This window comes from Aotus nancymaae, unplaced genomic scaffold (assembly GCF_030222135.1).
Source record: "Aotus nancymaae isolate 86718 unplaced genomic scaffold, 86718_ANA_hifiasm-v0.15.2.pri h1tg000016l, whole genome shotgun sequence".
Classification (NCBI taxonomy): Eukaryota; Metazoa; Chordata; class Mammalia; order Primates; family Aotidae; genus Aotus; species Aotus nancymaae.
In genome coordinates this window covers 6129465-6155271 of record NW_026988428.1, presented here as the reverse complement: position 1 = coordinate 6155271, position 25807 = coordinate 6129465, and the positions used below count along the sequence as shown (strand labels likewise).

The 25807-nt window shown below is 43.3% G+C and overlaps 1 protein-coding gene and 1 pseudogene across 6 annotated transcripts in view; one reads left to right on the top strand and one right to left on the bottom strand.

Moving 5' to 3' along the window:
* TMCC3 (transmembrane and coiled-coil domain family 3) overlaps window positions 1–25807 on the bottom strand; it is a 299140-nt gene that overhangs the window by 13712 nt on the left and 259621 nt on the right. For all 6 annotated transcript variants that reach the window (XM_012469329.2, XM_012469326.2, XM_021675607.2 and 3 more), the window contains exon 2: window positions 275–1191. In XM_012469329.2, coding sequence (XP_012324752.1) covers window positions 275–1176 — 902 coding nt within the window. In that variant the 5' untranslated portion in view covers window positions 1177–1191. The remainder of the gene's footprint in view (window positions 1–274; window positions 1192–25807) is intronic.
* LOC105726871 (U6 snRNA-associated Sm-like protein LSm3) lies at window positions 9994–10335 on the top strand (annotated as a pseudogene).

Below are 25807 nucleotides of genomic sequence, written 5' to 3'. Positions count from 1 at the left end.
GTAGAATTTTCCACTTGTATCATGTTGACACTCCAAAAGTTTTGGATTTTGGAACATTCTGGATTTCAGATTTTTGAATGAGGGATGCATAAATACATTAGGGATGTATTGATCACTAAATGCCTTTTATTCCATATCTATATTTAGTAAAAATACAACAAGCAGACAGTCTCTCTGCAGTAACTTATACATCTAAAAGAATGCCACACCTATTATGTACCCACTAAAATTAAAAATTAAAAAAAAATGCCACCAATCAAATACTTTGAAGTACCTGTATCTCTCCTCCTGCAGGGTCTGAGAAATAAAACCATATTCTCTCTTAAACTGCACCTTCAGCGCCTCGATGTCCTCGGCCAGCTGAGCTTGGGTATCCTTGATCTCCCTCAGTTCCTCCAGGATCACGGCGAGCTTCCCCTGGCTGTCCAGTGTGCTGGCTCCACCAGCCCCGAAGGACTGGTTTCCGTTACTGTCGGCCGAGCCTGATGTGCCACTTGAACACTCATCATCGCTGCCGTACTTGGGTTTGTTGACGATGGTAGCGCTGCCCCCGTAGGCCCTGGCACTTGCCTCTGGCCTAAACTCCTCTAAGGAATTTTTCAAGTGAGCGATGTTGTCGGCGCTGCCAAACTTATTCCGGATCAGGTTGGCAAACTCTCTGGACTTACTGAAAACAAACACAGGTGGAGTGAGCGATACCCCTGGCATGCCCGATTTACTGCTCTCCATGCAATGGGGCGCAGTTCGAGACTTCACGTGGGCATCTTTCAAAGAGCGATGAATGTCCTTCAGGTGGTCTTTGGAAAGGTCCTTTGAGCTCCTGGAGGCTCCATTCTGCTCGAGCTCTCTGAGCTTTCGATGATACTGCTCTAACTTCTTCTGCAGCTGGGCAATGGAGTGAGCTGATTTCTGATTTTTCTTCTCAAAGACTTGCTTGATACGTCCCGCCTGCTGCTTGTCTGCACTGTTAACTAGTTTCAGATACTCCGCAACGTTCCCATCGCGTGATGTTTGCTCAATTTTTATCTGCTCCGTTACCTTTAGAATTTTTTGCTTCAGGCTGTCTGCAGTGAGTTTGACCTTGTGGAAGTCCAGGATGCCATCGGGTACGTCAAAGTTGAGGTTGGTGTCTGATCCCCCTCGGCGTATGTTCAGGGGTAGGCTTAAGGTATTCATGTCATGACGTTCTACCTGAAAGAGACAGGAAAGAAGCACATTAAAATCTGAAGTCAAAGAGATAATTACTGCGATAGAATCTGTGCACATACAAGATATACACATTAAGTCCCAGATTTTCAAACTCCAAGTGTCACAGGATAAAACCCCCCTGCTGTCCCCTCAAGTTGAACATAGGGGCAGCCTGGCTCCTTCCTGCATCCATCCACACTAAGTAGCTGTGAGATTCAGATCTCCCAGGCTATCCACTTTCTCGTGTGATGAGACGTAACTTGGTTCCCAGGGTAGAAAACGCAAAATACAATGAGGTCACCAGTCAGTCCTGGTCTCCCAAAGTGCCCAGGTAACTAGAATGCCTGCCACGCCCCATTCATTGGGAACTTCACCACTATAGGGAATGCATCCTACACAGAACTCACTCACTTAATAGATGGAGAATCTTTTAAAAAGGAAGAAAGATAGGGAAAAAGATACCAGCAGGTACATCCATCAATACAAGAACATTATTTTCTTAATGGAATAATTAAAAAGATGTGACAGAATAATATGGTACAAGATTAACTTTAGCAATTGGGTAAAACAACAGTATTTAGAAATGGAAACAACTCCAAACCACACCACAGTGATTAAAAATAATAAATAAATAAATAAATAAAAGAGCCAGGCGTGGTGGCTCACTTCTATAATCCCAGCACTTTGGGAGGCCGAGGCAGGTGGATCACCTGATGTTGGGAGTTTGAGACCAGCCTGGCTAACATGGTGAAACCCCATCTCTACTAAAAATACAAAATTAGCCGGGCATGGTGGTGGGCGCCTGTAATCCCAGCTACTTGGGAGGCTGAGGCAGGAGAATCACTTGAATGCGGGAGGCAGAGGTTACAGTTAGCTGAGATTGTGCACTGTACTGCAGCCTGGGCAACAGAGTGAGACTCTGTCTCAAAAAAGAAAAGAAAAAGAACAAAAGAAAAATACAATAAAACTAAGACGACATGGGCCATTTAGAGAAAAGAACTGCAAGGTAGCATTGAGCCTCCTGTGAAGGGGTTGGCAAGTTTGCACACTGAAAGGAAAAGGCAGAAGAAGACCGTGTGCCAGGGTCTAAGGATGCCTCTCATGCTTCACTACCATGCCAGACAAAGGACACGCTAAATTCATTAACATGCAGAAACCGAGGGTTAGGCCAGAATTGGAATTCAAGTCATCCCAACTGTAATCCTCTTTCCATGTCAGTTCACTCTACTGTTCATGTCCCCGGAGGATGAACAATGGCTCTTAGCAGAGTTCAAACACAATCTCCAAACAAGTCTTAAGATCTAAACTGAAGCATCTCATTTGTCAAGTTAATATCCCTTTGATTAGAATAATGCCTTGATATAAAGTCTCAATAGAAATCAAATGAGAAGCAAGACAATATTCAGCATGTTACCTTTTTTTAAGGGACTGGTAGGCTGATAGCAAGAAAAAATAGTAAAAAAATCAACGAATCTCACACTGAGTGATATGGTTCAGATCTATATCCCTATCCAAATCTCAGGTTCAATTGTAATCCCCAGCGTTGGAGGTGGGGTCTAGTGGGAGGTGACTGAATCATAGGAGTGGATTTTTCATGAATGGTTTAGCATCATCCCTCTGCTGCTGTTCTCACAGTAGTGAGTCCACCTGAGATCTGGTTCTTTAAAAGTGTGTAGCATCTCCCCTCTCTTGCACACACACTCCTGCTTTCACTATGGTAAGTGCCTGCTCCTGCTTTGCCTTCCACCATGAGTAAAAGCTCCCTGCAGCCTCCCCAGAAGCAGACAAAGCCATGCTTCCTGTACAGCCAGCAGAACTGTGTGCCAATTAAATTTTTTTTTTTTGAGATGGAGTTTCACTCTTGTTACCCAGGCTGGAGTGCAGTGGCACGATCTCGGCTCACTGCAACTTTCGCCTTCTGGGTTCAAACGATTCTCCTGTCTCAGCCTCCCAAGTAGCTGAGATTAAAGGCATGGGCCACCACACCTGGCTAATTTTGTATTTTTAGTAGAGACTGGGTTTCTCTATGTTGGTCAGGCTGGTCTCGAACCCTAGACCTCAGGTGATCTGTCCACCTCAGCCTCCCAAAGTGCTGGAATTACAGGCATGAGCCACCACACCCAGCTAAACCTCTTTTCTTATAAATTATCCAGTCTCAGGTACTTCTTTATAACAACATGAGAACAGACTAATACACTGAGTGATCCAGACCCAAATATGGACCATACCCAGCAATGAGCATTAACACTTCACCACATAATAAATCCTGCCCAGTGCTTTATTCCAGAGGAGAGAGCACAGCAGCAGAGTGGGACACCATCCCAGATGGGCAGGCCAGGCCTCCTCCACAACTTACAAACACTCGTTAGCATTAGCTCTTGGCCCCTCTCTTCCAGTGCACGATTTTGTCATACATGAGTGACACTGGTTGCTTTATCTGGCGAAGGAGCACCATATAGAAAAAGCTGGAAGGAAGTAAATGCCCCATCACAAGACTAGAAAACAGGATATATAAAAAAAGGATAAAGGAGTTGTGACTTCACCTGGTCAAGAGGGAAGGATGGGGATGAGGAATAAAGATGTACAATAATCTTTAAGTCCTAGAGGGTCGACTACAGGAAGCTCAAGGAATCTATGTACCTGTGGCTCCTTAGTGGACCTAAACAGGAACAGGTTCAAATGATAGCAACAGAGAATGCATGAAACTTAGAAAATATTCATTTTGGGCAGATGGGTAATTAATGGTAACTGTACAATCACTGAGGCTAGAAATTTGACTTTACTGGAGATAATTATATCTGATTATGCTAGTCTACATCTTAGAAACTTCCTTTGGCTTCATAATGCCTGCTAAATGAAATAATATAACCTGGTGTATCATTTCATTTGGCAGGCATTAGGAAGGGCCTTATAAGACTGTAAGGTCTTAGCCCACCTTTCAGGCCTCACCTGCACCTGAAGGACACCTTAAGAATATCTTTAAGTGGGCTGGGCAGGGTGCCTCATGCTCATAATCTCAGTACTTTGAGAAGTCGAGGCAGGCAGATCACGTGGTCAGGAGTTCAAGACCAGCCTGGCCAACATGGTGAAAACCCATCTCTACTAAAAATACAAAAATTAGCTGGGCATGGTGTCGTCCACCTGTAGTCCCAGCTACCTGGGAGCCTGAGGCAGAAGAAATGCTTCAATCTGGGAGGTGGAGGTTGTGGTGGGGCGAGATCATGCCAAGGCACTCCAGCCTGGGGGACACAGCAAGACTCTGTCTCAAAAAAATATATATATATATATATATCTTTAAGTGAACCATACAACCTAAATTCTCAGAATATATATGAATTTCCTATGGATTTTCTCATATGCATGATGTTCACAATGCCTGCCCATCTACTCATGTTCATTGAAATCCTACATATTCTTTAAAACCCATTTCAAATGCTCCTTCTGCCTTGAAGCTTTTCCTAGTCCCAGTGGAACGCCTCTCTATTCTCTGACACGCCTGTTGCTCTGTGCTTGCCTTGAGGCACTGCCTGACTCGTTCTTTTATCACCACCCATGCACTTTAACCCCCTGTAGACTACGAGCTCCTTTTGGGAGGTATGATGTCATTAGCTGTACAAGCTTGAAGTTCTAGTACTTCCCTAGGAGGCTGTCAATAAATGTGTCTACTGAACCAAAGTGTCATCATTCTTTATTCCAAGAAGTCTACACTGGAATCATTTAAGACGCATTTCTATTGAGCCAAAAAATAACCTCAGAAGTTCTGCTTGCATAGGGCGTGGTGACTCACGCCTGTAATCCCAGCACTTTGAGAGGCCGAGGTGGGTGGATCATGAGGTCAAGAGATCGAGACCATCCTGGCCAACATGGTGAAACCATGTCTCTGCTAAAAATACAAAAATTAGCTGGGTGTAGTGGCCTGTGCCTGTAATCTCAGCTACTCGAGAGGCTGAGGCAGGAGAACTGCTTGAACTTGGAAGGTGGAGGTTGCAGTGATCTGAGATGGCGCCACTGCACTCCAGCCTGGTGACAGAACGAGTCTCTGTCTCAAAAAAAAAGAAAGAAAGAAAGAAAGAAAATGTTCTGCTTGCATAGCCCTGACAATTCCAGGTGAAGATGGTTGCCCAATACCTGGATAATAAATCCAGCACCATTTGAAACTGATTCAATGAAACAGAGGTTTTTTTCCGAGTATCAATGTGCAACAAGATACACAAATACAAATAAGGACTTCTAAACTTTAACTGAAGCACAATTTACACTTAGAAAAGAGTACATTTAATAAGTACAAAGTAAAATAAACACTCAAATTTTTACAAACTGAACACACTGTGAGCAGCAGCCAGTTAAAGAAATCTAACAGAAGCCTCCTTTGTGCCCTCCTTCCACTACATCACCCCCACCTCCAGGGGCAACCCTGATCCTCACTTCAAACAGCATACATTAGTTTTGCCTGTTGTATACATGTATTTTTCTGGTCATTTTTCACTCAGCACTGTTTGTGAGTTTCATAAGAACTTGGTTTTGCCCTCCTGGAGCTCACAGATAAGATCAGATTATTTAAAATCTGGTTGGCATCCCCTATTGAGAAGTCCACAACAACATCTAAAGGTAGAAAGGTTTTTATTCTTAACCAAACCACGCAGTAAGTCAACACCTGTTCTTACTCCTTTAATTCTCAGCTGCCCCAGGGCTGGCCATCCAACTCTGAGTCACAGTGCAAAGCCTCATGCTCTCACAGACCTCTGGTTACAGGACAGCCTCGTATGCACGGGGAATGTTTATGCATAGATCACCAAATGACTTTTGGCTTACTTTATGATTTAACAATGCTTGGCATGTTCTCAAGAGTCCAGACTGGAGAAAGCCACAACATTTAAAGCCCGAAATCAATCAATCTTACTGCTTGTCAGTAAAAATGTTCGATGAGGGTATAAAGTTGGAACTAATGCTGGGCTGCAGCTTTTGTCCTTTTATAACCCTAGCACTGCATGGCATAATTGAGGGACAGCTGTACCCACCACTGTTAGATGCCTGTAAATTCCCTGAACACAAACTGAAATTACATGTATGTGCTAGAAGAAAGCTGCCAGAGTCGTCCACCCTCTGTTTAATCCAGACTTGGCACTGACCCTATACAATACACTATACGGTGCAGCTTGGTTTCAGGGTTAGGATGTAGGGAGGACAAAGGTTTCTGGTTATCTAGACTCAATGTACACTATGTGGGTCAGGACACTGTGTTCTGTTGGGCGCTGACATTTACTAGCTATGTGTTCTTGGGTAAATTGAGTCCTATCTATGGGCTTCCATTTCTGAATCTACAGAACAAGCAGACAGAACCAAACAACTCAGAACCAATACTGCACAATTCTATCAAATGTAATCCAAGCTGTTGTTACTGCGAGACAGTACCGCATCAAAATAAGACCGAGGGCTCTGGAAACAGACTGCTTTGGTTTCTATCTTGGCACGGCTCTTAAGAGCTGTGTGACCTTGGAGAAAGGTCACACAGACTTAGCCTCTCTTGTGTCTCAGTTTCTCTTCTGAAAATGGAGACAATGATTCTTCAAAGAGTTGTAAGGAATAAATGAGAAAATGTATATAAACTGTTCACCTCTTCAAGTGTGACCCCCTGACACACTGAATGGTTTCAACAAATGTTTGTTACTGTTATCCCGATTTCATTCTAAAATGTACCCAAATTCAATTTCATTTAAAAATGTACATAAAAACTGAAAGGGAAACAAACCCCAAAGTGTTAACAATGCTGACCTTTGCACCGTGGGGTTATGTGAGGTCATTCTTTTGTATTTTCAAGTTTTTAAAAAATAAAATGTATTACTGTTTTGGCGGAAAAGATTTTGCTTTTAAGAATGACTACTAGCTTCTTTCAGTTCTTGCAGAATTACGTGGCTGTTATTACTTTAGATGAAAGGCAGAACCGCCTAGTGAAACGCCATTCCTAATTGTGTTTTCTTTCCGACAGCGGAGACATTTCCACTGTCACCCCAATGCTGTAGAACAAAGGCTGAGGAAAAGCCTGAGTCCCGGACAGACGTCAAAATCTGACCCTGCACCACCTCTGCAATGAGCCAGGCCTCCAGTACAGCACCCCGAGTTAGCTCACCTTACTGGACGCAGGCACAGAAACTCAGTCTTCCCCAGCGCTGCTCGGACACACTTGGCAGGCTTCGCAGAAGGCTGTCTCCTAGCACACTCTGTATTCACCCGCTAAAGCTCCAGAGGGAGATGAACCAAAAGGGAAGGGTACCAACACAGAGGCATGCCACCCAACCCCCAATCAAACAGAACCAGAATGGGGGGCTCCTGTGGACCCTGGAAGGACAGGGACTGTGGCAGGAGTCCTCTGAGGTTCTGGAGGCTACAGAATGACCAGAACGTGTAGGGATGCAGAGCTGTCAGAACAATGTGACACATGACAACTGCCTGCTTAGTCTCAAGGCTGAATACAATGAACCTTTGCTTAAAGAAAGGCTGTTTGAGCTCAGACATAAAGAAAGGGTCAGATCGTTCAAATGTGCTGGCATTTCCAAGGCAACAGGTATTTCCAAGTACATGTAAGTGAAGATTTAGGCACAGGTCCACAAGAACCTGCATGTTCAATACCTGAAAGCTTTTAGAAGTCTTTGTGGCCTTGGTATGTAAGTCAATATCTCTGACATTTTTTTACTATTAATTATTTTAGCTGAACTCTATTTCAGTTCTAGAGTCTAGGCCAACCTTGTTCAACCCACGGGCCAGGATGGCTTTGAATGCAGCCCAATACAAATTTGCAAACCTTCTTAAATCAGTACGAGATTTTTTTTTTTTTTTTGAGACAGTCTCACTCTGTCACCCAGGCTGGAGTAGAGTGGTGCAAGCTTGGCTCACTGTAACCTCCGCCTCCTGGGTTCAAGCGATTATCCTGCCTTAGCCTCCGAAGTAGCTGAGGCTATGGGCACTCACCACCACACCCAGCTAATTTTTGTATTTTTAGTAGAGATGGGGTTTCACCATGTTGGCCAGGCTGGTCTCAAACTCCTTATCTCACGTAATCTACCTGCCTTGACCTCCCAAAGTGCTGGGATTACAGGTGTGAGCCACCATGCCTGGCCAATATGAGACTTTTTTTTTGCAATTTTTTTTTAAGCTCATCAGCTATTGTTAATGTTAGTGTATTTTATGGAAGAAGACAATTCTTCTTCCAATGTAGCCCAGGGATGCCAAAAGATTGGAAACCTCCGATCTAGGCTGCTTCCATGATATGCCAGAACGTGCTAGGCTTTTTCATGGTATTAATGTCAAAATCTCAGTGGCTACAAAAGAAAGGTTTATTCCTTGCAAATGCTAAAAAGTTGGCTGTGAGTCAATGGAGGGACCCAGGTAATGGTGGAGCCTCTACCATCCGGACGTTCTCTAAAAGAGACACTTTCTCCACTCATTACACTGGCCCTACCTAACTTCTAGGCAACAGGGAAGTATAATCCTATTACAAGCCCAGGAGGTAAAATATCATGAAAGTACCTTACTTGTTAAAAACTCTCTGGGGTAGGTTCTACTATAATTATTTTATAAACTAGTCACAGAGAAGTTAAGTAAATTGTCTGCAGGTACACAGCTAGTAACCAGCAGAGCCAGGCTGGAAATATAGGGTGTCTGTCTCCAGAGCCTACCTGCCTAACAATGACTGAAGACTTTTATTGTGAGTCAGGCACTGTGCTGAAGATTTTTTTATGCATTCATATATTCTTCACACCAACCCCCCTTTATGAGAAAACCGAGGCTTGTAAAGGGTATGTTTCTTGAATTCCATGAATAATAAATAGTTTAGGTGAGGCTAAACTCAGGTTTATGAAATAGGCAAGACTTAGCAAGACATGCCAGCTTGGCCCCAGACCTTGTGAGAACCTCTGCAATGTCCCTGATATGGTCATCCATGGACAATCTGGGCTTGGTTTAGACTACTCTGTCAGAAAATTCTCCCTCAGGCTGAACTTGAAATCATCCTGGCTGTAACTTTGTGTCTACAGCTCTGGTGTGGCTTCCTGGAGCCACACCAATCATGTTTGACATAGTCTATAAAAATCCAATCAAATTTTTTTTTTTTTTTGGAGACAAAGTCACTCTCTGTCACCCAAGCTGGAGTGCAGTGTGGAGATCTCCGCTTACTGCAACCTCTGATGTGCAAGCGATTCTCCTGTCTCAGCCTCCCGAGTAGCTGGGATTACAGGCACACGCCACCACGCCCGGCTAATTTTTGTAATTTTTTTTTTAGCAGAGGCGGGGTTTCACCATGTTGGCCAGGCTGGTCTTGAACTCCTGGCTTCAAGTGATTTGCTTTGGTCCATATTCTAAAATATAAACAGTGATTTGGGCCTAATAACTTTATGAAGATAAAAAAGCTTACCGCTTGTATTGGAACAATTCCCACACGCTTACAATCATTAAGAGAAGAGAGAGAATGAGATAAAAGCAGAAAATAAAAGATAAAGGACCTCCGGAGAAAGAAGCCCTAAGGGTCTAGCAAGTGCGGGGTTCATACCTCCACGGGTGGGAAAAGGCAAACAGCAGATGAGCCCTGGATCTGCCTGGAAGGAAAGGAGGGCGCCCTTCTCTGTGCTGGGTGAAATAACTGGGAGACCCACGTATTGCTCAGCATGGGCCCACAACGGGTGTCTTTGTGTGTTCTCCCAGAAGAACAGGCGCTTTTCTATCAGAAACAAGGCGGTGGCGTCCTCACGCTTCTGAGACGGGAGTTGCTCATGTGTTCTCGCGAGAAGCGGGAGAGGGAGCAGGGCTTGAAACATGGCGGAAGACACGGACCAGCAACAAACTACCAACACTGGAGAGGAGCCCGTGGATGTTATCGAGCTCAGCTTAGATGAGAGAGTTTATGTGAAAATGAGAAATGACTAAGAGCTTCGAGGCAGATCACATGCTTATGAACATTTAAATATGATCTTGGAAAATGTGGAAGAAACTGTTACTATAGAAATTGATGAAGAAACATACGAAGAGATAGATAAATCAAGGAAACCGAATATTCCAATGCTCTCTGTCTGGGGAGATGGTTGTGCTGGTTGCCTCTCCACTGAGAGTTGGCTGAAACAAAGAATTTGACCTGTATGGAAAATAGGAGACTTCGTACAGTAGCCTCTAAATGTATAAGACATTCAAAAGAGAAACCTGTATACATTCTGATATTAATAAATAATTCTGGGGATTCTCCCACTCCTGAAATGAATTGATTTGCAGATAACTCACAACTTCTTAAGCTAAATGGCATTTTAATTTTTCTAAAGCTCTTCCAATAAATATGACCACCAAGATGCAGAACTTTATTTCAGGACTTGTTTTGCTCAATTATTCTTATAGACAATTTCTGATTTTTTTTTTCTTTAAATTAAAATGGTGCTTCCTCGTAGGGGAAAAAAAGCCCCAAAGTATAAGATACAGTGGCTGGGTGCAGTGGATCACACCTGTAATCTCAGCACTTTGGGAGGGGAGATTGCTTGAGCCCAAGAGTTTGAGAACAGCTTGGGCAACATGACAAAACCCTGTCTCTACCAAACAACAACAACAACAACCCAAAAATTAGTTGGGCATGGTGACATGCACTTGTTATCCTGGCTACTTGGGAGGCTGAGGCAGGAGGGTCAGGAGCCTGGGAGGTGGATGTTGCAGTGAGCACAGATCGCACCACTGCACTCCAGCCTGGCAGGCTGGGCAACAGAGGGAGACCCTGTCTCAAAAAAGTAAATAAAAGGAAATATATAAGATACCACTAGCCCATCTCCCTCTTGCTATCCTGGGGTCACACCTTACATGCATTTGCAAAATGTCTAGCCAGAGCGAGTGAACCGGGAACCCAGGGAAGCTAACTCAAACACTGGATCCCAGCATCCTTGCTAACAGAGCTAACCTATACTGGAAAAATAACTCCAGAGGCTGGATAAGACTCCTTGTCATCTGTTACTAGAAACATATTAATACTTTCATGGGATACCTACACATAATATTCAATACCTACATTTGCTAGAAGAAACCTGCACTTTCTTCCACTGTGTGCTGGAAAGGAAAAATCTTAAGGATCTTCATAGGGTATCCAGAAGGACATTCCATTAGGAGAGTGTCTTAGTATAGTGTTTGTTCTAATTTGTTTAGACAAGGAACATTTCCTTTCATAGTTTAGGTCTGACAATAGTACACTCTGAACTTTAAATAAGTGCACCATGTACAGCACGGGAACTGAGTCAATAGTTTTTCCAGAAAGGTTTTATTCCTCACATCCCCCCTTCTTCCTCTCTTGGCATCACTGAAAAAAGAAATTCTGCAGCATCAAGAATTCTATTTCCAGCTGGGCACAGTGGCTTACACCTGTAATCCAAGCATTTTGGGAAGCTGAGGCGGGTGGATCACTTGATGTCAGGGGTTTGAGACCAGCCTAGCCAACATGGTGAAACCCTGTCTCTACTAAAAATGAAAAAAAAAAAAAAAAAATGAGCCGGGTGTGGTGCCAGGTGCCTGTAATCCCAGCTACTCAGGAGGCTGAGGCAGGAGAATCACTTGGATCCCGGAGGCAGAGGTTGCAGTGAGCCAAGATCACTGGATAACAGGCTCTATCTTAAAAAAAAAAAAAAAAAAAAAAGGTAAAGTAAAATCTCATAACTCTGGATTTAGGGATCATTTGGAACAGGAGCTAGAGTACACATATCTTTGAGGCCTCAATTCTTTCTCCAGACACTGCAAATTAATAGTGTAAAGAAGATTAGGCAGTGTTTAAGATTCTCAAAAACAAATTCTTCAAGCATCCTCAAGCACTCACAAACACTTGATACTGTAATTAGAAATAATTATCTTCTCATTAAGCCTCTACTAGGCAACAGTGGTAATCTATTTTGAGTTATGTGCACTTAAAAAAACGTATCTTTCTTCAAAATAGCTTATAAATCACACTTCCAATAAATACAAACTAATCCTTTACAAAATTCATCTGACCCAGTAAAAATTTCTACATACTAAATCTACGTAAGAATTAAAGGTGGGGAAAGGCCAGATTCAGCACGAATGTTCCTTGAAAGGAAGGGAAGGCTACGGTGGTGAAAATAGACCAAGCTTACATGAGCACCAATTGCAGGGCAAGGACAGTTACAGTCCCTGGGGAGGAAACTGTGGAGGGATATGAGGCAACACTCAAAACAGATTATTTCTAAGAGGAGGAGAGAGTCTCTGGGGACCCTGTGTACCTTGAAAATGAGCAAGTCTGGGAAAGGGAAGTGTCCATTTAATATCTGCCCCTTACCTCTCCAGGCCTGGGAGTAAGAACCTCACCTTTTAAATATGTACATGTGTACACACACACACACACACACAGAGGTCTCTCACTCTGTCACCCTGGCTGGAGTGCAATGACGCAATCACTAGCTCACTGGAAACTTGAACTCTTGGGCTCAAGCGATCCTCTCGCCTCAGCCTCCCAAGGTGTTGTGATTATATGCATGAGCCACTGTGCCTGGCAGAAGCAGGCCTTCTTGAAGGAAGGGTTCATAGTTTCCTCTTGTGGGGAGAAGGGTGATGCTGAGTTCTGAAGCAGCAGCAGGAAGCCCTAATTTTAGGACTAAACACAGAACAAATGTCCACTGGGGCTTTTCGTTCCCAACTCATCGGAGAAGGAGAAAAGGTGAGCAAGAGCTGCCGAGCACTACTAAACTTAAGGTCTTTTCGGGGCAGTTCTGGAAAATTTCCCATCCATGCTTGTTCATTCCCATAGGTTTCTGACAGTGTCTGTCAGTAAAACCTCCCCAGGAAGAGGGTAAGTCAGCAAGGAAGGGGATGTGGGCACCACGTTTACTCTGAGAGAACCACCTCAGGAAACACTAGTCTCCAAGGCCCTTAGTCAGAGAGCAGAGCAAAGAGGCCAAGCCTGGGAGGAGAAAGTCTGCCTACTGCCCTGCCCTGGTGACCCAGTCTTCTCCTTGCCCGTAACATTCATTCACCACCTCACTTACCCCTAAAACACGCCAGGTGGGCCTTCTTGGAAGGAACCTGTACTTAGTGCAAGTTTCTAAACGATAGTTACAAATCCAGCATCTGTCTTGCAGAGTCTTTCGGCAACTCCAGCCTGAACGAGCTCTATCAGGCCATGCTGTGTTCATTATATCCACCCTACACAAAAGGGAAAGTAACTTGTCTCCTGAAGTATAACTTCCCAGATAAGTAAGTGAATATAACAAGGGTGCGCAGTGTTATCTATCAGATGACAATAATTGTTTCCCTTTTTGCCTCGGATGCTAGGAAATTCAGAATCAAACTTGAGTAACTGTTAGATCTGGTGATCAGCCTATTTGTTTTCCCCTCCTTTTTTGACTTTTGGGTATTAGCACTACTCTATTTTCCATGTATCTTATCATAAGCATAATCTTAGTGGAAAAGAGGTGGGTATACTTTAACCTACAGATGCTAGGTATATCATCTTGCCCGGAGATGAACACTATATCAGCACTCCTATGTTTCATAGTGGGAATGTGGTCAAACACACCCAGCTCACGAACGTGCACCACTACTTCACCATCCCCATTCCTAGGGCATCAGAGAAAGCCACATAATGCTCACAACTTGGCTCATGTCCTTTGAAAAGTTGCTACGTAAGACTGAGCCAGGAAATAGCGATTAGTACTGAAGCCCCGAAGTGTATTCCCAAAGCAAATGCAAGCCTCTTAATCAAATCATTATCTGTGGGTGAGCATTTATTTTTGGTAGTATAACAAATACTGGAGGGGAAATGTGTACTGGATGATTTGCAGCATAGAATTTTCTTATAAATGGATCAGAATACCGCTAGCTATCAGACAAAGCTTAGAAATAAGTAGCTTTTCAAGAGTTGAAGAAAAACTGATCAATAGTCACATCTTTCCCTTTTGTGATACTGAAGCTAATTTTGGGCAGTTTTATTTTTTCTAATATAAGCCAGCAGTATTATAACAAAATGGCAATTCGAACTAAAAAGCTGCCTTTAGTTGTATCAAAATAATATAGCGTTCCAATTAAAGAAGAAAGCATCCGTGAAAAGTACATTCAATCAATATTTTGGTACAGTATTTATTTCTAGCACAGAAAAACAGCCTGACTTTGAAGTTGTGCTCAGTCTTCAAATGAGGCCATCAACCTAAACACTCTGATTTCCGGCCAGGCATGGTGGCTCATGCCTGTAACCCCAACACTTTGGGAAATCGAGGTGGGCAGATCATGAGGTCAAGGTATCGAGACCATCCTCCTGGCCAACATGGTGTAACCCCATCTTTACTAAAAATACAAAAATTAGGGGATCCAAGATGGCAGATTAGGAGCAGCTCAGTATTGCAGCTCCCAGTGAAAGCGTGGAGGGTGAGTGGACGCTGCATTTCCAGACAGACTTTTATTGCCCACAGACCAGGAGATTCCGAGGCAGAGGAGCCCCACGGGTCGCCAGCGTGGCTGGTTCAGCCCTCAGCTGTTTTGGCCGGTGCCCCGGCACAGCGGTTCTCTGCACAAAATACACGGGTCCGGGCACCATTTTAGCTGGCGATTAGAGCTCCTCCAGGAAGGCAGAGTCGTCCATTCATCTGATTAAAAAGGGGACTGAAACAGGGAGCCAGGCCAGGAGTCCTGGGCAAAAAAGCACCATGAATCTCAGCGCTGCTGTTTCAGCCGGCTCAGTGGGTCACCGCATGGGAAATCACACAGATCCCAGAGCCTTTTCTACAGGTGACTGGAACACCTGGGAGACTTAAAAAAAATAATAATAAGGCTCTGAGGCAGGGAGCCAGGTGATCAGGCTCGGCTGGTCCCACCCCCACAAAAAAACAGCAATAAGAAATGCTCTGGATTGAGAGTTTCACAGCAAGCACAGCTGAACCCGGGACGGTCCAGCTCTGTGGGTGATGGGCGTCCACCATTACCGAGGCACTCCACCACTACAGAGGTAGTCCGCCATTGCTGAGGCAGCCTGTCATTGCCAAGTCAGCCCGCCATTACAGAGAGAGTCCACCATTATAGAGGTGGGCCGCCATTGCCGAGGCAGTTCTAACTACACCAGTATAAACAGGACAGCAGGGAAGTTCACATGGCAGCTGGGCGGAGCCCACAGCAGCTCAGCAAAGCCTCTGCAGTCAGACAGTGACTAGGCTGCCTCCTTGCTGGGCAGGGCAGCCCTGAAAAAAGGCAGCAGCACAACAGAAACTCATAAATAAAGCCCTAACTCCCCAGGACAGAGCTCCTGGGGAAAAAAAAGTGAGTTTATGAGTTCTGCTGCAGCAGACTTAAACGTACCTGCCCAGCAGCTCTGAATGAACAATGGAGCTCACAGCTCAGCACCTGAGCTCCTATAAAGGACAGACTGTCTCCTCAAGCAGCTCCCTGACCCCCGTATATCCAAAGAGCCACCTCATAAAGGAGAGCTCAGACTGACATCTGGCAGGTATCCTTCTGGGACAAAAATAGCAGAAGAAGAAACTGGCAGCAATCCTTACTGTTCTGCAGCCGCTGCAGGTGATCCCTAGCCAAGCAGGGCCTGAAGTGTACCTCAGCAGTCCTACAGCAGAGGGGCCAGACTGTTAGAAGGAAAACTAAGAAACAGAAAGAAATAACTTCATCATCAACAAACAGGACGTCCACTCAGAGACCCAATCTGAAAGTCAACAACTACAAAGACGACAGGTGGATAAATCCACAAAGATGGGAAGAAATCAGCACAAAAAGGATGAAAACACCTGAAACCAGAACGCCTCTCCTCCTACGAGGGGTCACAGCTCCTCACCAGCAAGGGAACAAGGCTGGATGGAGAATGCGTGTGATGAATTGACAGAATCAGCCTTCAGAACGTGGGTAATCAGAAACTTCTGTAAGCTAAAAGAACATGTTCTACTGCCAAGAAACTAAGAACCTTGAAAAAAGATTTGATGAAATGCTAACGAGAATAAACAACTTAGAGAGGAATATAAGTGAATTGATGGAGCTGAAAAACACAACAAGAGAACTTCACAAAGCATACACAAGTTTCAAAAGCTGAATTGACCAAGCAGAAGAAAGGATATCAGAGGTCAAAGATCAACTCAATGAAACAAAATGAGAAGGCAAGATTAGAGAAAAAAGGGTAAAAAGGAATGAACAAAGTCTCCAAGAAATATGGGATTATGTGAAAAGACCTAATCTACGTTTGATAGGTGTACCTGAATGTGACGGAGAGAATGAATCCAAGCTGGAAAATACTCTTCAGGATATTATCCAGGAAAACTTCCCCAACCTAGCAAGGCAGGCCAATATTCAAGTCCAGGAAATACAGAGAACACCACAAAGATATTCCTCAAGGAGAACAACCCCAAGGCACATAAACATCAGATTCACCAGGGTTGAAATGAAGGAGAAAATGCTAAGGGCAGCCAGAGAGGAAGGTCCGGTTACCCACAAAAGAAAGCCCATCAGACTCACAGCGGATCTCTCAGCAGAAACCCTACAAGCTAGAAGAGAGTGGGGGCCAATATTCAACATCCTTAAAGAAAAGAAGTTTCAACCCAGAATTTCATATCCAGCCAAATTAAGCTTCATAAGTGAAGGAAAAATAAATCCTTTGCGAACAAGCAATTACTCAGAGATGTCATCACCACCAGGCCTGCTTTACAAGAGCTCCTGAAAGAGGCACTAAACATAGAAAGAAAAACCAGTACCAGCATACCAAATGGTAAAGAGCATCAACACAATGAAGAATCTGCATTAACTAACAGGCAAAACAGCCAGCTAGCATCAAAATGGCAGCATCAAATTCACACATAACAATATTAACCCTAAATGTAAATAGGCTAAATGCCCCAATCAAAAGACACAGACTGGCAAATTGGATAAAGAGCCAAAACCCATTGGTGCGCCGTATCCAGGAAACCCATCTCACATGCAAGGATATACAAAGGCTCAAAATAAAGGGATGGAGGAAGATTTACCAAGCAAATGGAGAGCAAAAAAAAAAAGCAGGAGTTGCAATTCTCATCTCTGATAAAATAGACTTTAAACCAACAAAGATCAAAAGAGACAAAGAAGGACATTACATAATGGTAAAAGGATCAATGCAACAAGAAGAGCTAATGATTCTAAATATATATGCACCCAATACAGGAGCACCCAGATACATAAGGCAAATTCTTAATGACCTACAAAGAGACTTAGACGCCCACACAATAATATTGGGAGATTTTAACACCCCATTGTCAATATTAGACAGATCAATAAGACAGAAAATTAACAAGGATATCCAGGACTTGAACTCAGACCTGGACCAAGCAAACCTAATCAACATCTACAGAACTCTCCACCCCAAATCCACAGAATATACATTCTTCTCAGCACCACATCAAACCTACTCTAAAACTGACCACATAATTGGAAGTAAATCACTCCTCAGCAAATGCAAAAGAACAGAAATCATAACAGTCTCTCAGACCACAGTGCAATCGTTAGAACTCAGAATTCAGAAACTAACTCAGAACTGCACAGCTTCAATGGAAACTGAACTGGCTCTTGAATGTTACCTGGATAAACAATGAAATGAAGGCAGAAATAAAGATGTTCTTAGAAACCAAGAAGAACGAAGACACAACATACCAGAATCTCTGGGACACATTTAAAGCAGTCTCTAGAGGAAATATATAGCAATAAATGCCCACATGAGAAGCAAGGAGAGATCCAAAATCGACACCCTATCATCAAAATTGAAAGAGCTAGAGGAGCAAGATCAAAAAAACTCAAAACCTAGCAGAAGACAAGAAATAACTAAGATCAGAGCAGAACTGAAGGAGATAGAGACACAAAAAACCCTTCAAAAAAAATCAATAAATCCAGGAGCTTGTTTTTCGAAAAGATCAACAAAACAGACAGACCACTAGCCAGATTAATAAAAAAGAAAAGAGAGAATAACCAAATAGATGCAATAAAAAACAAGAAAGGGGATATCACCACAGATTCCACAGAAATACAAACCATCATCAGAGATTATTACAAACAACTCTATGCACATAAACTAGTAAACCTGGAAGAAATGGATAAATTCCTGGACACTTGCCTCCTCCCAAGCCTAAACCAGGAAGAAGTCAAAACCCCGAATAGACCAATAACAAGGTCTGAAGTCGAGGCAGTAATTAAGAGCCTACCACCCAAAAAAAGCCCAGGTCCAGATGGGTTCACAGCCAAATTCTACCAGACGTACAAAGAGGAGCTGGTACCATTCCTTCTGAAACTATTCCAAACAATCCAAAAAGAGGGAATCCTTCCCAAATCATTTTATGAGACCAACATCATCCTGATACCAAAACCCAGCAGAGACTCAGCAAGAAAAGAAAACTACAGGCCAATATCCATGATAAACATAGATGCAAAAATCTTCAATAAAATACTGGCAAGCCGATTACAACAGCACATCGAAAAGCTTATCCACCATGATCAAGTAGTATTCATCCTGAGTTTGCAAGGCTGGTTCAACATACACAAGTCTATAAACGTAATTCACCACATAAACAGAACCAAAGACAAAAACCACATGATTATCTCAATAGATGCAGAGAAGGCCTTTGACAAAATTCAACAGCCCTTTATGCTAAAAACCCTCAATAAACTAGGTATTGACAGAACGTATCTCAAAATAATAAAAGCTATTTACAACAAACCAACAGCCAATATCATACTGAATGGGCAAAAACTGGAAGCATTCCCTTTGAAATCTGGCAATAGACAAGGATGCCCTCTCTCACCACTCCTATTCAATATAGTATCAGAAGTTCTAGCCAGAGCAATCAGGCAAGAAAAAGAAATAAAGCGTATTCAAATAGGAAAGGAGGAAGTCAAATTGTCTCTATTTGCAGATGACATGATTATATATCTACAAGACCCCATTGTCTCAGCCCAAAATCTCCTGAAACTGATAAGCAACTTCAGCAAAGTCTCAGCATAAAAAATCAATGTGCAAAAATCACAAGCATTCCTATACACCAATAACAGACTTAAAGAGAGCCAAATCAAGAATGAACTGCCATTCACAATTGCTACAAAGAGAATAAAATACCTAGGAATACAACTAACAAGGAACGTAAAGGACCTCTTCAAGGAGAACTACAAATCACTGCTCAACGAAATAAGAGAAGACACAAACAGATGGAGAAACATTCCACGTTCATGGTTAGGAAGAATCAATATCGTGAAAATGGTCACACTGCCCAAAGTAATTTACAGATTCAATGCTATCCCCATCAAGCTACCAATGATCTTCTTCACAGAACTGGAAAAAAACACCTTAAACTTTATATGGAACCAAAAGAGAGCCCGCATAGCCAAGTCAATTCTAAGCAAAAAGAACAAAGTGGGAGGCATCACACTACCGGACTTCAAACTATACTACAAGGTTACAGTAATCAAAACAGCATGGCACTGGTACCAAAACAGAGATATAGACCAATAGAACAGAACAGAAGACTCGGAGGCAACACAACACATCTACAATCATCCAATCTTTGACAAACCTGACAAAAGCAAGCAATGGGGAAAGGATTCCCTGTTTAATAAATGGTGTTGGGAAAACTGGCTAGCCATGTGCAGAAAGCAGAAACTGGACCCCTTCCTGACACCTTACACTAAAATGGATTAAAGACTTAAACATAAGACCTAACACCATAAAAACCCTAGAAGAAAATTTAGGCAAAACCATTCAGGACATGGGCGTAGGCAAGGACTTCATGACCAAAACACCAAAAGCATTGGCAACAAAAGCCAAAATAAACAAATGGGGCCTAATCAAACTCCACAACTTCTGCACAGCAAAAGAAACAGTCATTAGAGTGAATCGGCAACCAACAGAATGGGAAAAATTTTTGCAGCTTAGCCATCTGACAAAGGGCTGATATCCAGAATTTACAAAGAACAAAAACAGATTTACAAGAAAAAAGCAAACAAGCCCATTCAAAAGTGGGCAAAGGATATGAACAGACACTTTACAAAAGAAGACATATATGAGGCCAACAAACATATGAAAAAATGCTCATCATCACTGGTCATTAGAGAAATGCAAATCAAAACTACATTAAGATACCATCTTATGCCAGTTAGAATGGCGATCATTAAAAAATCTGGAGACAACAGATGCTGGAGAGGACGTGGAGAAATAGGAACACTTTTACACTGTTGGTGGGAGTGTAAATCAGTTCAACCATTGTGGAAGACAGTGTGGCAATTCCTCAAGGACCTAGAAATAGAAATTCCATTTGACCCAGCAATTCCATTACCGGGTATATATCCAAAGGATTATAAATCGTTCTATTATAAGGACACATGCACACGAATGTTCATTGCAGCACAGTTGACAATAGCAAAGACCTGGAACCAACCCAAATGCCCATCGACGATAGACTGGACAGGGAAAATGTGTCACATATACACCATGGGATATTATGCAGCCATCAAAAACGATTAGTTCGCGTCCTTTGTAGGGACATGGATGAACCTGGAAACCATTATTCTCAGCAAACTGACACAAGAAAAGAAAATCAAACACCACACATTCTCACTCATAGGTGGGTGTTGAACAATGAGAACACATGGACACAGGGAGGGGAGCATCACACACTGGGGTCTGTTGGGGGGAAATAGGGGAGGGACAGCGTTGGGTGGGGAGTTGGGGAGAGATAGTATGGGGAGAAATGCCAGATATAGGTAATGGGGAGGAAGGCAGCAAATCGCACTGCCATGTGTGTACCTATGCAACAATCTTGCATGTTCTTCACATGTACCCCAAAACCCAAAATGCAATAAAAAAAAAAAAAGAAAAAAAAATTAGCTAGGCGTGGTGCACGTGCCTGTAGTCCCAGCTACTTGGGAGGTTGAGGCAGGAGAATCACTTGAACCCGGGAGGTAGAGTTTGCAGTGAGCCGAGATCACACCACTGTACTTCAACCTGGTGAGAGTGAGACTCCATCTCAAAGAAACACTCTGATTTCCTTGGGTTGAATAAAATCATCTTTTCAAAAGATAAATCAGATTATACCCTGTTCCTTCCCAAAGATTTTTAATGTTCCTTAAAGTATGAAATGGTTAACAAAGAATTTAAGGCTCTCTTGATCAGGGTCCTATCCTAGTCATTTTCCAGCAGATCCATCCATTATGATGTTTTGAGCACATCTACATACAGCCCTAGGGTAGGGCTGGACCTTTATATACACTCTCCTTTAACCCTCCTATCTCCACGTCATTAGCTCTGCCTTGCAGATTTAAAAGTGGGAGGCATCAAATAAGTTATGGTGACAGCTAAGAAGACACAGAGCCAGGATTTGTACTAATGTCTATCTTTTAACCTCCATCTTATTCCACGTGTGTGACGAGCCGGCCACACCTGAACACTGTATGCACTTGCGATTTCTGTGTGCGTTCCTCACCCTAGCAAGGTCTCCTTCCCAATTCTCCTTTCAAGGACCAATTCGAACAGTGTCTCTCCCATGAAGGTTCTCCCACCCCCACGCCCAGCTAGGACTGACTGCTTCCTCTGTGCTTCCCCTCATTTGCATTTGCTCCTTGTACCTAGCTTATTCTGCTAGGTACGACAGGTGTTTGAAGAACATTTGTTCCTCCAACATTTGGATGACTCCTTGGAGGGAAGGATCATCTATTGTCTACTAGGCCACCTGTGTCTGCTCCACACTCTTTCCTCAATAGGACCTTAGTGCTTATTAAGTGAATCAGTTGTTGACAAGCAGCCAACTAGGGTGGCCAGTTGTTTAGGGACAAGTGGCCGCCCTAGTTGTTTACATTTGTTCAGCTGTTTGCAATGAGATCACGAAGAACTTGCAACTGAGGTTGTGCTGGGTCTCTTTCAAGACACACTGGACCGTGAATGGTTCACGGCTTGCGACACATGCGAGAGGTCAAATAGTCAGGAAACTGATGTGTGTCACAGCTCTTCCCTGCTCCAAGTGGAACAGAGGTGATCAACTACCAAATGATAAATATTGCCAGGGTGATGGCTCCTGCCTGTAATCCCAGCACTTTGGGAGGCCGAGGCAAGAGGATCACTTGAGCCCAGGAGTTTGAGACAAGCCTGGGCAACATAGCAAGTCTCTGTCTCTATTAAAAAAAAAATTAGCCAGGCATAGTGGCATGCCTACAGTCCCAGCTACTCAGGAGGCTGAGGTGGGAGGACTGATTGAGCCTAGGAGTTTGAGGCTGCAGTGAACTATGATTGCTTCCCTGCACTCCAGTCTGGGCAACAAAGCCAGACTCTGTCTCTAAAAAAGAAAAAAAAAAAGAAATATTAAGATCTCCTATGTACAGAATATGCAGGTGTGATCCTCTCTTCCCTAAGGGATTTTTCCCCTGTGGGGACCATTGTAATTGTGGCAGACAGCTCAGGTGCCTCCTCCTTTGGACATACCCATATGTTCTCACTCAATCCATTATTTGGGATGGCATAAGGAAGCAGTCTTGTACTGCATCAAATGAAAAACTTAAAAAAAATAATTTCTCAGGCCAGGAGCAGTGGCTCACGCCTGTAATCCCAGCACTTTGGGAGGCAGAGGCAAGCAGATCACCTGAGGCCAAGGGTTCGAGATCAGCCTGGCCCAACATGGCGAACCCCCCCACTCTACAAAAAATAAGTCAGATGTGGTGATGCATGCCTGTAATCCCAACTACTCAGGAGGCTGAGGCAGGAGAATCGCTTGAACCTGGGAGGCAGAGGTTGCAGTGAGCCAATATCGGGCCACTGCACTCCAGCCTGGCGTCAGAGCAAGACTCTGTCTCAAAAATAAATAAATAAATAAAATTAAAAATAAATAATTTCTCTAATGCACCAGCAAGGTTCTCAAATGTAGTTTCCTGTCCCTTAGGAAATCACAGTTTGGTAGAACATGAACACAGAAGTGAAGAGTCCTTTCACCTTCCAAAGTCCAAGAAGGCAAGGACTTGTTTAAAGGATGCAAGCAGGCCTCAAGAAGAATGGCTCAAGAGAGGACAGGATCTTGCCATATCATTCAAGTTTATCAGAAAAGAGAGGCCACCAGTTACTAAAGACTTATCAGCATCAAATAATTATCTAAGGCCAGGCGCGGTGGCTCACACTTACAATTCCAGCACTTTGGGAGGCTTAAGTGGGTGGATCATGGGGTAAGGAGTTCAACACCAGCCTGGTCAAGATGGTGAAACCCCATCTCTACTAAAAATATAAATAATTAGCCGGGCGTGGTGGCACACACCTATAATCCCAGCTACTCGGCAGGCTGAGGCAGAGAACTGCTTGAACCTGGGAGGTGGAGGTTGCAGTGAGCCGAGATCGTGCCACTGCACTCCAGCCTGGGTGACAGAGTGAGACTCCGTCTCAAAAATAAATAATTGTCTAATTGTTTCCTGTACATTATTTTATTTTTCCTTTCAAGAATCTGATACTCGAATTCAAACTCCCATCTTTTAACTGAGAAAACGGACTTACTAGGACTCAAAGCTAGTAAGTGGCAGAGTCGTGGGATTCCAGCCCAGGTACACCTGGCTCCAGGAATATCCTACCTTTTCTTGAGATCTTTCTGTGTATGCCAAACTGTTTATCATACATACGCCTGTTTTCTATAACCCCTAACACCCCTCAAATCTACTTAGTTTACTCAAACCACTGTGTTACCATTAAATACGGTAAATGTAAAAAATATGTATGATAGAGAAACCAGAAGAGCAAATACAGGCTGCTTTAGACTCCTTGGAGCCAGGAGGCAATTACTGGAGCTGTTCTCAATTTGACATCAATAAGTAGAAGAAACCAGCTTAAATCCCAAGATACCTTGCATAATAAAAAATGTGGGTTACTTCTATTTTACCCACTAACAAAGATCCTCCAGACCGGCTTGTACATAAACTCCCTCTTTGGCTGAAGCTCCAGCAGGTTCTTCAGTCATTAAATGCTCTGCTATCAAGGTGCAGATAAGAGGAGGCTTTCTTCTCCCACAGCCACAGCTGTTTAAAGGCTCCAAAGATTCATGTTTCGGACAGAGAACAGTCCTCCTCTAAGATCATACTGTTTTGTGATCTGGGATAAAGGAAATGAAAGAATGGTGGACTGTGATTTTAAAGATAAACACTCCATCATGACCCTTCTTAGAACCTAAGTCTATATTTGGATTTGCTATATTTCCAAAACACAGGGAACAGCCTTCCAGGGCCCACTCACAACACTCACAGCAAACAGGCAGCTCAGACCTCACGGGAAAGCTCCAATTCCATAGCCATGTATCCTAAATAAAGGTTTACTTCCAGGGTGGTAGCCTAAGTTAGTGGTTAAAGGCACAGATTTCAGAGAGAGACTGCCGAAGTTCAGCACTGCCATGTGAACTGCCTCGTCTTGGGCAAGTTACTTTATGCCTCCATTTTCTCATCTGTAAAATGAGGAAGGCACTATCTACTGGCTCCCAGTGTGACTGTGAGGATTACAGGAGTTCATGATTACGATAGGATCTTGTACAGAGTAAGTGCTGTAAGTGCTGGCCGTGGTTTATGAAACCTAACATACCCCAGATAGGTGGGAACTTCAGAAAACTCCAGAGCCAAGAACACTGCTGCTGCTGTCACCATCACTAAGCTCTTTCAACAGAAGCTGGTCACTGTCCCCACTGCCCCCACAGGCATGGAGTGTTTGCGTGCACACAAACTGCCGCTTGTCTATGCATCTTGCAGCGGAAAGGAGGGTGGAGAGTGGCGAACAGGGTCTCAAATTTATACCAGGAGCCCCTTAAGAATCAAGTTTCAATGAACCTGAAAAGGAAAGATAATCTTCAAAAGATATCCCCACACACACACACATAAAGCCAAAGATACTGCCATACTGCTTTACAGAGTCTTACCTAGTATTTAACTTGACTTGTATAAAGGTACCTTACGTCAAATAACTAAACTTTACATTCTCAACAGCCAACTCTTAATGTTTTACAATTGTCATGAGTCTTCTATGTTGCTATTTCCAGTAAAACTAGGATTCTGAATTAAGACCCTAAAGACAGATGTCTAACATTATCCACCTGCAAGTCTTTAAGCAAGAGAAAATCATATTAGAAAGGCATATCTAATGATTATAACTTGCTACTTCCTCTAAAAAGCCTTCTTAGCCTACTTTTTGAGAGTATTATGGCATGGCCAGGCACAGCGGCATGTACCTGTAGCCCTAGCCAGCTATTCAGGAAGCTGAACCAGGAGGATCATTTGAATCCAAGAGTTGGGGGCCAGCCTGGGTAACATAGCAAGACCCCATCTCTAAAAAAAGGAGGGTGAGGCGGGGGCAAGGGATGACAGAGAGACAGAGAGAGAATGAATAAATGAATGTGACTTACATTTGGAAGCTTGTTTTTACAGATATTACATGGCGGTTTGAGGACTTGGTTATACTTAATTCCATGACCTTGTGTGTAAATGGGGTAATTATTTTATTGATGTTCTCTCTTCTTCATCTCTTCTTTAAAACCGTCACCTACTTTTGTTTTTTTGGTTTTTGTTGTAGTTTTTTGCCCAGTAATTTCTCTCCAGATTGACTCTTTCTTGCTATGCTCAGGGCCATCTATCTTAACCCACACCCTCATTTCCT